Genomic DNA, 14,030 nt, shown 5'->3' with positions numbered 1-14,030 from the left:
ACTTTGGAGATTGATTGTGACTTTGAATTCTACAGAGGTTTCTGTGACTCCCTCCCAGGGACTGATGTTCAGGGCCTCAGCACCAACGCCCCAAGAGGGTCATTAAATTCCTGGTGCTGTTGCTGTGCTGCTGAGCTGGGCTGGGCTCCTGGCACAGAGGAGCTCCTGGCAAGCAGCAGCACTGCAGAGAGACAGCTCTGCCCAGGAGCAGCTCCTGTGCACAGCCCAGCAGGGCTGGGGCACTGCCTGCAGCCACCCAGGGCACAGCACAGAGGCACACAGGGCTGCAACCCAGCCTGGGCTAGCAGCACAGAGGAGCAGAGCTCACTGAGCTCTCACTGGAGGAGAAATCATCACAGCGTTTGAAACAGTCATTCTCTGGCTGTGGGGAAGATAAGCTTCAGTTCCTTGAGGGATCTCCTGAAGCTGGCACATCTCACAGCTTTTGGGATCTTCCAGGAGGACTCTCAGAGTGCCCAGGGCTGTCGTGCAGAGCAGGTTGTGCAGCCCAGGGCTGTGCTGGGGCAGGGACTCTGCTGCCTGCCAGGGGCAGCTCTCAGCCGGCCTGGGGAGCTGCTGCCAGCGCTGGGGGAGAAGCTGTGGGGGGAAGGATAGACCCTGAGCAGGGCAGGTGCTGCTGCTGAGAGGTGCTGTGTGGGGCAGGGCTGCTCCCAGCTCAGGATCAGCCTGGAGGACACTTCCCAAAGAAGGTAAGGCAGGGATTGCTGTAAAGATAAGGGGCTTTAATGAGACTGTTTTGAATTTTCTACTTGGTGGAGGGTGGGAAGGTTGGGGGTGGGGGTGAGAGAAGCAGAATAGGAGTTGTAATCACAGAATATTCTGAAATGAAAGAAACACAACAGGATCATCAAGGTAGTGTTTGCACATTTACAGAGACTCCGGAACTGTAACTTTGGGTGGTCACTCTGCCTGCTGGGAGCCTCCTCAAGGGTCTTCAGCCACTGCTCAGCCCATGGACAGCACCAGCAGCACCTTTGCAGGGCCCAGCAGGCTCTTCTGAGCTGCCCTTGCCCACCTGCACACAGAGCCTCCCCCAGGCAGGGCCCTGCAGACAGGCAGGTTTCTGTAGGGCTGGGCGAGTGCACAGAGGGTGGGATGGGCTCTGTGAGCACTGACAGGGACAAGGCTCCTCTCAGGAGGAACATGTGCAGCACAGGGAGATGATCAGGGAAGGAGAGGGAGCTGAACAGAGCAGTGCTGTGGGCAGGAGGGCACTGTTGGTGTGTGGGAGATGCTGTGCACAGCTGGGGACAGGGAACACTGTCCTGAGTGCCAGGCTGTCCCTGCCCTGCCCTCTCAGGAACAGCACCACAATATCTACTCTTGTTTCTGCACTCTTCTGATACTGTCACTGTGACCTGGTGCTCTTGGGGAGGCTCTGGAGTTTGCAGCAGCTGAGTCAGGCACTGACCTTGGGATTCCTGCCAGGCAGCTGTGTCCATAGGAATGGGGTGTCCAAGCTTCCCTGTGACCTGTGGGGCTGTGGGCAAAGCAGTCCATGGGAAAGGGGAAGGAGCTGAGCCTCCTTCCCTGAGATCCCATCATGAGCACACCTGGGGATCTCCTTGCTGTGTCCTTCCAAGCTCTGAGCTTCCCTCCTGGGTGCAAATCTGTGCCAGAGCCTCTCGGAGTTCCCTGAATATCCCATGGGGAAGTGCAGAGATGCCACAAGTGAGTAAATGCTGTTGGGTTTGCCAAGGGAACAGTGAGTGTCCTTGGCAGAAAAGGGGGTGCTGAGACCTTGCTGAGAGACCTTTAGAGAGAGTGAGACATTCAGTGATTCCTCTGCTCTCAGCAGGGTCTGGCTTCTTCTCAGGGTGACAGGGGAGTGTGATTGTGCTCTGATTGCAGCCAATAGTGCAAACCCAGAGCAGTTGGGAACAAGTCCATCCAGCCCCTCACCTTGTCCTGAGCCACAGGGAATCCCTTTGCCTCTCACGTCTCTCAGTGGCAAAGTATGAGTGCAGCAGAAATGCTGGGGATTTGTGACCTCAGAGAACCAGGAATCATGTGTGGGGTTAAAAACAATTCCTTCATCTCCTCCCTGCCTTCCATGTCTTCTAAAACTGAGAATGAAAATGCTACCAAGTGTTTTTATTTTAGGAGAGGTTCCACTGACAAATCCTGAATATTCAGCCTTGTCCCTCTGCCACATGGCCACAATCCCAGAGCAGCAGGGCAGGGATGGCTCCTCCAGAGCCTCACACACAGGCCTGGCTGCTCATGGCACACTCAGACAGCACAAGTGGAGCTCAGGCAGGGACCTGGATGAAGGTTTTCCCAGAGAAGGAACGAGGGTGGATGAGTCCCAAAAGGACAGGCTGCAGGAAATGGCACGGGTTTGGCTCCAAGCAGCCTGTCCTGACTTGTCACTGTCCTTTTCTCCATGAACAGGTCCCCATGGCCAGAGGATCAAAATGTCCAACAGCAGCTCCATCAGCCACTTCCTCCTCCTGCCATTCGCAGACACACGGCAGCTGCAGCTCCTGCACTTCTGCCTCTTCCTGGGCGTCTCCCTGGCTGCCCTCCTGGCCAACAGCCTCATCATCAGCGCCGTAGCCTGGAACCACCGCCTGCACACCCCCATGTTCTTCTTCCTGCTCAACCTGGCCCTCACCGATCTGGGATTCATCTGCACCACTGTCCCCAAAGCCATGCACAATTCCCTCTGGGACACCAGGGATATCTCCTATGCAGGATGTGCTGCACCGCTCTTTCTGTTTGTCTTTTTCTTTTTAGCAGAGGTTTCCCTTCTCACCATCATGTGCTACGACCGCTATGTGTCCATCTGCAAACCCCTGCACTATGGGACCCTCCTGGGCAGCAGAGCTTGTGCCCACATGGCAGCAGCTGCCTGGGCCTGTGGCTTTCTCAATGCTCTGCTGCACACAGCCAATACGTTTTCCCTGCCCCTGTGCCATGGCAATGCCCTGGGCCAGTTCTTCTGTGAAATCCCACAGATCCTCAAGCTCTCCTGCTCACACGCCTACATCAGAGAACTTGGGCTCATTGTGGTTAGTGCCTGTTTGATATTTGGTTGTTTTGTGTTCATTGTTTTCTCCTATGTGCAGATCTTCAGGGCTGTGCTGAGGATCCCCTCTGCACAGGGACGGCACAAAGCCTTTTCCACATGCCTCCCTCACCTGGCTGTGGTCTCCCTGTTTATCAGCACTGGCATATTTGCCCACCTGAAGCCCTCCTCCATCTCCTCCCCATCCCTGGATCTGTCACTCTCAGTTCTGTATTCAGTGGCGCCTCCAACCCTGAACCCCCTGATCTACAGCCTGAGGAACGAGGAGCTGAAGGATGCTCTGAGAAAAACAATAACTGGATGCTCTTCAGAAGCAGGAATCTGCCTGTTTTCATCTGAATAGCATTCAGAATGTAAGTCATTACATGCCAAAACTGTCTTTTTTTATTCTACTGTTTTGGCTGTTGGTTTTGTTTTCTTTCCTCAACTTTGTATAATATTTTACACACTGTTTTTTTTACTATATCTGTGTGGTTGTTTTTTTGTTAAATTTCTAATTTTACATCTATCTAACTTGATGAGACCCACAGACTGTTCTCTTCATGTATTTAAACAAAATAAAAAAGCTTCTATTGCAAGGATCTGAGACCTTAAAAATGAAGGGGAAAAGTGTCCAGCACATCCCCACTGCCAAGGAGCACCAGTGTTTGTTCTTTCCAGAGCTGGTCTTTTACCATTTCCACACTCTCACACTGAGCCCCTGTGCTGGTGTAAGGCCTGAGCACTCCGAGTGTGATCACACAGCCCTGTGGGGTGGAAGCCCTGTGGTCATACAGGACAGGCACTGGGAGCTTCTGAATCAGAGCTGGCCTCCCCTACACCATCTCCATGATCCCAGGGATCTCCTGGGGCAGTGCAGGAAGCCTTAGGTCTTCTCCCAAGGATGTGCCAAAGGAAGTGCCCCACAAATGACAACACCAGGGACAGTTTAACTGTGTGAGTGTACAGGATGGGTCCAGCAGCAGTTTCCTTGCCCTTCATGTCTTTTCCCTGCTGGGAAAGATGTGAAAGACCAAGAGAGCAGGGCCTCTCTGGGGCTGTGTGTGCAGGAGGCCAAAGGGAAGGTGAACACAGCCAAAAACAGCCACCACTCCTAGCACAGGTCCCTCCTCCCAGTTTGGAGAGCTTGGTCGTGCCTCAGCAGTCCATGTTTGTATTTTATAAATAAGATGTAACCATGAACATCCTGTGCTTGTGTGAGAGAAGCCCAATGAGCACAAACACCACCAGTTGTCCCTGGCAGTTCTGTGAAGGCCTGTGAGACAGACACTGTCCCAATGTCCCTCATGTTCAGAGCAATGTTCCTTTGCAAAGCCCTGGATGCAGGGCTGGGATGAGCTCCTGTGCACAGAGCTCCCCATGCCCATCCCTCAGGCCCTGGGGCACCTCAGGCAGGAGCAGGGCAGGGTGACACCCGCAGGGCTGAGGGACCTGCCAGCCTCTGGCAGTGGCAGCTTTCAGCAAGCACAGAGCACATCTCAGGGGTATGGAGGGAGTCCCAGGCACACAAACCTCCATGTTTCACCCCTCTGAGCTTCACAACTCCTCTAAGCACCTGAGAAACAAATGCTCTCACTTATAGCATTGGTGTCCAAGCAGGAGACAGGGGACATGTAGACACAAAATTCCCATGGAAAAAAGGGCAGTAGAACAATCAGACATCATCAGTGGTATTTCTTTTAATGGGAATGGGGAATGTCCCCAACTTTCAGAAAAAATATCTTCCTCTCTCCCATGACCTGTCCTGTGACTGTGATTTGAACAGCCTCATAATGGGGATGCTGGAGGAAATATTGAAAACCTGCTACAGTTCCACCCCCCTGAGTGTCCCCTGACTGCACAACCTCTGCTCCCAGCACTGTCACTGCTGTTTCCTGCTCCTCTGGCATCTACAGAGTGTTTCCTGCTCATCGCCACATCCCATGCCCAGCACTGGGCTGTGCCAGCCCTGCTCTCTGCAGGACTCATGGGCTGGAAGGGTTGTCTGCAGCAAACACTGCCCCAAGGCTCAGGGGAGTTCTGTCATCTACCGTCACCATTTCCTTCTTGTTCTGACACTTCTGACACTTTTGGTAGCTCAAACACCCTACACCAGTTCTTCTGTGCTCATTCCCAGTGCTGGAACCTTCCTGCAGTGACACCATGACACTCCTGCTCTTTGCTTTCCAAACCTGCTTTTTAGATTAAGTCTTCTTCTCTCGTGTTCACAAGAGCATCCTGTGTGTGCTTCAGAGCTGCCATCCTGGGGCAGCTCCTGCCCAGCGTGGGCAGGCACAAGGTCTCTCCCCCTGCTCCTCTCACCTCACCAGTGCCTCTGTTTCCTGCAGCATCCTCAGCCTTGCCCAGCACAGCACTCGTTAGACAGTTTGACACAGCCCTTCCTCCATCATGCTCAACACCCTCAGCCACAGCCTGATGGGCAGAAACATCCAGGGTAGGGAAGCACCAGGGAAAATGCTCAGGGCAGCCATGGACTGCACAGAGAGACCATTGGAGTTGGGGTCTGTGGAGAGAAATCCCAGCTGCCTCCCTTCTGAACTGCCCCAAGGATCTTAACAGGGCTGTGCTGAGTTCTGAGCACTGACCTGGGACTGAGGGATTATGGAAAAGGCCTTTGGTGTCAGGGGTGTCAGGAAGGCTGGGGAGGGTCATTGTGAGACCTCTCCCAAACACCTTGGAAAGGCCAGAGCCATCCCAGAGGGTCCTGGGCACTTGGGAAGGGCAGACATGGAACCCATCTGCAAACAGGGCAGGAAGGGCATTGGGAGAGTCACAGACTGGTCAGGCTCAGCAGGGAAGGGGATGTGGCAAATCCTCCTGCAGCCATTCCAGGCACTGAAGGACAAGGCAGGGATTGCAGAACCCCTGTGGGAGGGCAAAGAAGGGGATGTTGTGTGCCCAGACTTCAGCCAGGCCTGTGACATGGTCTGCTGTGCTCTCCTCAGAGCCAGATGGGTGAGAGCTGCACTGAAGGAGTGAAGCATGGGGTGTGTGGGAGTTTGGCTGAACAATGAGAGTCAAATGTCATCCATGGTACAGAATCCTCTTGGCAGCCACTCCCTGGTGACATCCCTCAGTGACCAGCCCTTGACCACCCCTGTGGAACATTTTTATTGTATTTACAATGGATGAAATGCACTTCCAACTCCTTTGTGAATGCTGCCAAGTTGCAAGGAGTCTGTGACCAAACTCCTCTATTTAATGGTGACTGCAAAACATAATTGGGCAAAGATGAGTGAGTTGGATAAATCTGTCTTGCTATCAGGTGCCAACCAAGCCACAAGAAAATGGAGAAAACATTTATGCATCAGAAGAAAGGCAGTTCAATAGGGGAAAAAAACCAAACCCAACCATTAAAAACCCTAACCCAATAAAAAAAAATACCCAACAAAAAACAAAACCAAACCCACCCCGAATAACAAAAAACCAAAAAACCAAAACCAAACAAAACATAAACAACCCAAAACCAAAAACAAAACAATAACACAAACCAACCAACCACAAAAAGCAAAGGCCACAAACAGAAGAAAAGCAAATCCACAGAAAATCTCTTATCAGAGGAAAATGTTTAACACCTTATGGCAGGAGAGGATTCCGTATGTGTAGGTGCTGTTTTGATTGTCTTAAAAAAGAAATTAATCCCCTCCACCCCCTGCTTCTCTCAGTTTATTGCTGATTATGATGTGACATGAAATGAAACATCCCTTGGGTCAGTCCAGCCAAGCTGTCCCATCCCTGTTCCCTCAGGAACACTCGCCCATCCCAAGCCCTTTGGTTGGGGGGTTGCAGACACACCTCATGGCGGGGCTAGCGCTGTGACAAGGACAGCAGAACAGAACAACACTTACTGTTATCAAGGAGAGTGGAACAGAACAGCAAAGCCTTGGAGAAATAGATGAAGGATGCAACACAGGCAAACAGAAGTCATTCACAATGCAAGCAGCATGCCAGCTCAGCTCTGCAAGGCTGACAAAGCAGGAATTATTGAGAACAATGATATTGCACTTACTCAAAAGCGGGGGTTGAGGAATGGCCACCTAAAAATGATACTGGATGTTCAAGACAGACCCCAAAGAAGCATAAAAGGACTTGTAATAAGGGGTGCAACTCTGTCAAATAAAGGAAGTGGGAGAGCTAATGAATATGTAATCAGTGTGTGTGATAAAAACTCTGTTCATTCAATGCTCAGTGCACTTGAATGGAGGAAGGATCACCCAAGCGACTATGATGCTGTAATAAAGCATACCTGTTTTCAAATACTCAAAACTGTGTTAAAAGTTTCTATCCAGCAGATTTCAGTATCAGTGGTGTCCTTGACTCTATTATGCCCCACAGTTTCACAATGGCTCCTTGGTTTCATGAGGCCCTGCTGTGTAAGAATGGACTCTTGGTTCCATGAGGTTCCATACTGTCAAAATGGCCTCCTTGGTTCTGCATGGTCATAATGCTCTCCTTGGTTCCTCGAGGCCTTGGTGTGCCACAATAGCCCCTTGGTTCCATGAACATCCATAGTGTCACCATGGTCTCTTGGATCTGCAGTATTGCAAGGGACAACTGGTTACAAGCAGCCCCTCGGTGTCACAATGGCCCCTTGGTTCCATGAGGTTCCATGAGGTTCCATAAGGCCTTCCTGTACAGCAATGTCCCCTTGTTTCCACGAGGGTCTGCACCACTGACAATGGTTCCGTAGTGTCTCCTTGGTTCCGTAGTGTTTAAAAGGCCCCTTGGTTCCATAAAGTTCCTCAGTGTCACAGTGGTCTCCTTGGTTCCACGAGGCTCTGCAGGGTCACAGTGCCCCACAGTTTCCATGAGCTTCCGTACTATCAACGAAGTCTTTTGTTCCAATGAGGCACCACAGTGCCACAATGGCCTCTTGGTTCCACGAGCTTCTGTAGTGTCAAAATGGTCTCCTTAGTTCCACGTGGCCTTGCTCTGTCACAGTGGTCCCTTGAATCCATGAGGTTCCGTAGTGTCACCATGACCTCCTTGGATCTGCATTGCCATAATGGACAATTGGTTCCATGAGGCCCCACAATGTCACAATGGCCCCTTCGTTCCGCAAGATTCCATAGCTTAACATGGTTGCCTTGATTCCAAGAAGTTCTGCTGTGTCACAATGGACAATTGGTTCTATGAGGTTCCATAGTATCACCATGGTCTCCTTGGATCTGCAGTATTGCTATGGACCATTGGTTTTGTGTGGCCCTGTTGTGTCACAATGACCTCTTGCTTCCATGAAGCCCCACTGTATAACAATGGACCCTTGATTCCATGAGGTTCCATAGTGTCACCATGGTCTCCTTGGATCTGCATTGTCACAATGGACAGTTGGTTCCATGGGACCCCACTGTGTCACAATAAACCCTTAGTGTCATGAGGTTCTGTAGTGTCACAACAGTATCTTTGGTTCAACGAGGGCTTGGAGTGTCTCAATGGCCCCTTGGTTCCATGTGCTTCCATGGTGTCAACAATGGTCTCCTTGTTTCGTCAGTGTCATAATGGACCCTTGGTTCTATAAGGTTCCTAAGTATCACTGATCTCCTTGGTTCCATGTGACCTCATTCTGTCACAATGGCCCTTTGGTTCCATGAGGTTCTGTATTGTCAACAATGTTTCCTTTGTTCCAATGAGGCTCTGCTATGTCAGAATGGAGCCTGGGTTCCATGAAGTTCTTCAGTGTCACAATGGCCCCTTGGATCCATGAGTCACCATGGGTCACAGTCACAGTGCCACCATGGTCTCTTTGTATCCACATTGTCATAACAGAAAATTTGTTCTATGCAGCCCCCATGGGTCATAATGGCTCCTTGGTTCCATGAGGTCCTGCTTTGTCACAATAGACCCTTGGTTCCACAAGGCCCCATGTGTCACAGTGGGCAGTCTATTCCATGAGGCCCTACAGAGTCACCGTGGATCCTTAAGTCCATGAGGCTCCATCATGTCACAATAAACTTTTTGTTCCATGAGCTTTCGTATTGTCAACAATGGTCTTCTTGGTTCTCAGTGTCACAATGGCCCCTTGCTTTCATGAGGTTCCTTAGTGTCCCAATGGTTGCCATGGTTACATGAGTTTCCTTAGTGTTCACAGTGGTCCCATGGTTTTATTAGGCCCTGCTTTGTCACCATGGTCCCCTTGGTTCCATGAGGCCCCACTGTGTCACAATGAACGTCTGGTTCCATGAGGTTCCATAGCATCACCATGGTCTTCTTGAATCTGCTGTGTAACAATGGACCATTGGTTCCATGTGACCTCGCTGTGTCACAATGGTATTCTTGATTCCATGATTCCCCACAGTGTCACAATAGAGCCTTGTTTCCATGGAGTTCCATGCTGTCACAATTGTCTCCTTGATTCCATGAGCCCCCACTGTGTCACAATGGCCTCTTGGTTCCATGAGGCCCCTCAGTGTCACAAACGTCTCCTTGATGCCATGAGGAACACAAAAGCTTTCCATAAATATAAATATTAAACACCTGCCTAACAAACCTGTTTGCATTCAAAAGAGTGGTTCAAGGTGAGAATGGCACCAGCAGCTTCCATTCGCAACAGAGATCAAGAGAAAGGACAGGGACAGAGAATTCAGCTTAAACACTCAGAGAATTCAGGTGAAAGACTCAGAAAATTCTGCTTACAGAGATCATTTCTGCTCACATTGTCCCTTGCAGAAAGGTGACATCATTCAAGGCAGCCTGTACTGAGCCTGTGGTTCCTGAGTGGGTTTGATGTTTAGGAAACCTGCTCAGGCTTTTCCATTCTTTCCTTATAGGGTGGTTTTGCTTAGCCTAGAACATCAGCAAGGTATCTTTAACATCTAAGAGAAATTTAAACCTCTCAGAAGCTGGTGTAGTAGGCCTGAAGAAGTGTCTGAGGGGTGAGGAGAGGCACAAAGATGGCTCCTGTGTGTCCTATGTGCAGGTTCTGGAAATTTATCACCAAATCCAGCAGAGCCAATCTCTGATGGCTCTGAAAGTGATGGACATGCTGCTGGCCAAGGCTGGGCCGATGAGAGGTGCTAGTTATGCCTCTGTGAAAACATATTTAAGAAAAAATCAAAACAAAGTAGTCACGCACTTCTTGTTAGCTAGAGGAGGAGGAGGAGGAGGAGATGAAAATATGTGAAAGGAGAACAACATGGAGACACCAAGGTCAGTGGAGAAGGTGGGGGAGGAGGTGCTCCAGGCGCCAGAGCTGAAAACCCTCTGATAGTTGTGGGGAAGACCATGGGGGGAGCAGGTGGTCCCCCAGAAGCCCATGGAGTCCACAGGGGTGCAGAGGTCCACCCACAGCCCGTGGGGAGGTGCCCACACCAGAGGAGCAGGTGGATGCCTGGAGGAGGCTGTGATCCAGCGGGAGTCTCATCGAAAGAGTTAAAGCTGCAAAGGCCTTGCAAGGGAGAGAAAGGCCTTGCTCCTGGCATGGAAGCAGCCTGGCCTCAGCTCGGGAGAGTCTGCACCCTATGGACAAGAGAACTCCTGTTGCAGCAGAATTTGGGCGAGATGCTGCTCGTGAGATTGGACCCACACCAAAGAAGTTGGCAGAGGACTGTCTCTTGTGGGAGGGACCCCATGGCTAAGCAGAGGACCCCTCTCCCTGATGGACTGACCAGAGAACAAACCCCTTACCCTGACCCCTGCCTGTGCTGTTGTTTGGAAGGAGGGAGGGGGCTGAGCAGAGAAATGTCATCTTTAGAGGGAGAGGGGATAAATGAAAAAATAGTGTCTGAAAAGATTATTTTTACTTCTCATTTATCCTCCGACTCTGTTAGGTTAATAAAAAACTTTGCAACTTTTAAGTTTTCAACCTGTATTTGCCCTTTGTTGGTGTATCTCTTCCACCAGTGCCATATCTCAAATCATGAGTCTGGGTGTGTTTAACAGTTTTTTCTTCTCTTCTGCACAGCTGCAGCAGGAGAGAGCAGAGGGAACAAAGGTTGTAGGCGCCTGGCATTTAGCCAGGGTCAAACCTTGAAAGTTCCCCAAGGCCCTGCAGTGTCACAGTGTCTGCTTGGTTCCGTTGGGTTTCTGGAATCTCACAAGAGTTTCCTTGGTTCTGCAATGTCACAATTGCCCCTTGGTTCAACAAGGCCCCACAGTGTCACAGTGGACTCCCTGGTTCCATTTAGCCCCACAGTGTCACAATGGCCCCTTGCATCCCTGGGGCCCTGCAGTGTCACAATCATCACAGAATCACAGAATCAACTAGGTTGGAGAAGACCTTTGAGATCATCAAGTCCAACCTGTGACCCAATATCAGCTGGTCACCCAGACCATGGCATTGAGTGCCACATCCAGTCCTTCCTTAAACACCTCCAGGGACAGTGACTCCACCACCTCCTGGGGCAGCCCATTCCATTGCCCAATCACCCCTTCTTTGAGGAACTACTTCCTAATGTCCAGCCTAAACCTCCCCTGGTCCACTCTTGTCCTCTCACTGTTGCCCAGGAGAAGAGCCCAACCCCCACCTGGCTGCAGCCTCCTGTCAGGGAGTTGTAGAGAGTGATGAAGTCTGCCCTGAGCCTCCTCTTCTCCAGGATAAACAACCCCAGCTCCAAACTCAGCCACTCCTCACAGCACTTGTGTTCCAGACCCTTCCCCAGCCTTGTTGCCCTTCTCTGGACATGCTCCAGCCCCTCAATGTCCTTCCTAAACTGGGGGCCCAGAACTGGACACAGCACTCGAGGTGAAGCCTCACCAGTGCTGAGTACAGGGGAAGAATCACTGCCCTGCTCCTGCTGGCCACACCATTCCTGATCCAGGCCAGCTGCCATTGGCCTCCTTGGCCATCTGGGCACACTGCTGGCTCATGTCCAGCCTGCTGTCCATCAGTGCTCCCAGGTCCCTTTCTGCCTGGCCACTGTCCAGCCACTCTGTCCCCAGCCTGTAGCACTGCAGGGGTTGTTGTGGCCAAAGTGCAGGACCTGGCACTTGGTCTGGTTAAACCTGACATTGTTGGATTTGGCCCCTGGATCCAGCTCTGCAGAGCCCTCCTACCCTCCAGCAGATTTACATTTGCACCCAGCCAGGTGGGGGTTCGTCTCTTCTGCTGGGCAACAGCAACAGGACAAGAGGACACAGTCTTAAGCTGCACCAGGGGAGGTTTAGGCTGGACATTAGGAAAAGGTTCTTCACAGAAAGAGTGATTGGGCATTGGAATAGGCTGCCCAGGGAGGTGGTGGAGTCACTGTCTCTGGAGCTGTTTAAGACTGAATGTGGCACTCAGTGCCATGGTCTGGGTGACTGTCGCTGTTGAGCAGCTAGCAGAGTAATGAATGCATCAGTTCTCAGTGGCAAGAAGGAATGACCTTTATTGTTTTGATTTCATCACATATATAGAGTTCTCAAAAGTCACTCAGATTGGTCAGTCAGAAGCCTTCCCCCAGGCCTGATTGGCCAGGCCTGACCTGCCCAAGTTCTGGGACACTGTTCCAACAACATCCAAACTTTATCTTTATTTACAAAACACAAGAAAACTTCTCATGGGAAAAACCTGTGCTAGCCACAGGTGACGAGGTGGTGTTTGGTCACAGGCTGGGCTTGATGATCTCGAAGGTCTTCTCCAACCTGGTTGACTCTGTGATTCTGTGATGTTTGTCACACTGCAGGGCCCCAGGGATACAAGGGGCCATTGTGACGCTTCATGGAACTAATAGGACCATAATGACACTGTGTAATGCGTGGCCTCATAGAGCCAAGGGGCCATTGTGACAGTTTGGCTCCATGGTGATACTGCAGGGACTCCTTTAACTTAGAAGCCACTGTGACACAGCAGGGCCTTGTCGAACTAAGGGAACCCTTGTAATACTGCAGGGCCTCATGGAACCCAGAAGATCATTGTGACACTGCAGGATCCTATGCAACCAGAGGTGCCGGAAGCCATTGTGGAACTCTGGGGCCTCATGGAAGCAAGGGGCCACTGTGACACTGTGGGGATAAATGGAATTCAGAAGACCACTGTGAAACTGTGGAGCCTTGTGTAACGATGGGGCCACCATGACACTGTAGGGACCCATGGAACCAAGGAGCCAGTGTCACTAACCACAGCCTTGTGGAACCATCGAGAGCACTGTGACACTGCAGGACCTTGTAAAGAAGGGGCCATTGTTGCACTGTGGAAACTCGTGGAATGAAGAGAACAATTTTGACACTGTGGTATCCCATGGAACCAAGAGGCCATTTTGACACCATGGAAGCAAGGAGACAATTGCTGCACTGTGAGACCTTAAGGAGCAAAGGATCCATTCTGACACTACAGGGCCTTGAGGAACCGAGGACCCTTCGGCAGGCTATGGAGACTCAAAGAATCATGGAGACGATTGTGACACTCTAGAACCTGACGGAACTGTGGCAAAACTAACTAAGGCCGGAATGTAAATCTGCTGGAGGGTAGGAGGGCTCTGCAGAGCTGGATCCAGGGGCCAAATCCAACAATGTCAGGTTTAAAAAGACCAAGTGCCAGGTCCTGCACTCTGGCCACAACAACCCCTGCAGCGCTACAGGCTGGGGACAGAGTGGCTGGACAGTGGCCAGGCAGAAAGGGACCTGGGGCCACTGATGGAAAGCAGGCTGGACATGAGCCAGCAGTGCGCCCAGATGGCCAAGGAGGCCAATGGCAGCTGGCCTGGATCAGGAATGGTGTGGCCAGCAGGAGCAGGGCAGTGATTCTTCCCCTGTACTCGGCACTGGTGAGGCCTCACCTCGAGTGCTGTGTCCAGTTCTGGGCCCCCAGTTTAGGAAGGACATTGAGGGGCTGGAGTGTGTCCAGAGAAGGGCAACAAGGCTGGGGAAGGGTCTGGAACACAAGTGCTGTGAGGAGTGGCTGAGTTTGGAGCTGGGGTTGCTTATCCTGGAGAAGAGGAGGCTCAGGGGAGACAAGGTGGTGTTAGGTCACAGGTTGGACTTGATGATCTCAAAGGTCTTTTCCAACCTCACTGATTCTGCGATTCTCTGAAAGAACCCATGAAGCAATTGCAGCATGAGC

At 51.3% G+C, this 14,030-nt stretch overlaps 1 protein-coding gene across 1 annotated transcript; it reads left to right on the top strand.

Annotated features, from left to right (window-relative positions):
• Positions 1–2,438: 2,438 nt before the first annotated feature.
• Positions 2,439–3,451, top strand: LOC146421921 (olfactory receptor 14J1-like). The gene has a single exon (XM_085046834.1). The coding sequence runs from the start codon at positions 2,439–2,441 to the stop codon at positions 3,393–3,395; it is 957 nt and encodes a 318-aa protein (XP_084902960.1). The 3' UTR covers positions 3,396–3,451.
• Positions 3,452–14,030: the final 10,579 nt, after the last annotated feature.

This window comes from Lichenostomus cassidix, unplaced genomic scaffold (assembly GCF_008360975.1).
Source record: "Lichenostomus cassidix isolate B80296 unplaced genomic scaffold, HeHo_3.0 HiC_scaffold_46, whole genome shotgun sequence".
NCBI lineage: Eukaryota > Metazoa > Chordata > Aves > Passeriformes > Meliphagidae > Lichenostomus > Lichenostomus cassidix.
This window is presented reverse-complemented; position numbering and strand designations above follow the sequence as displayed.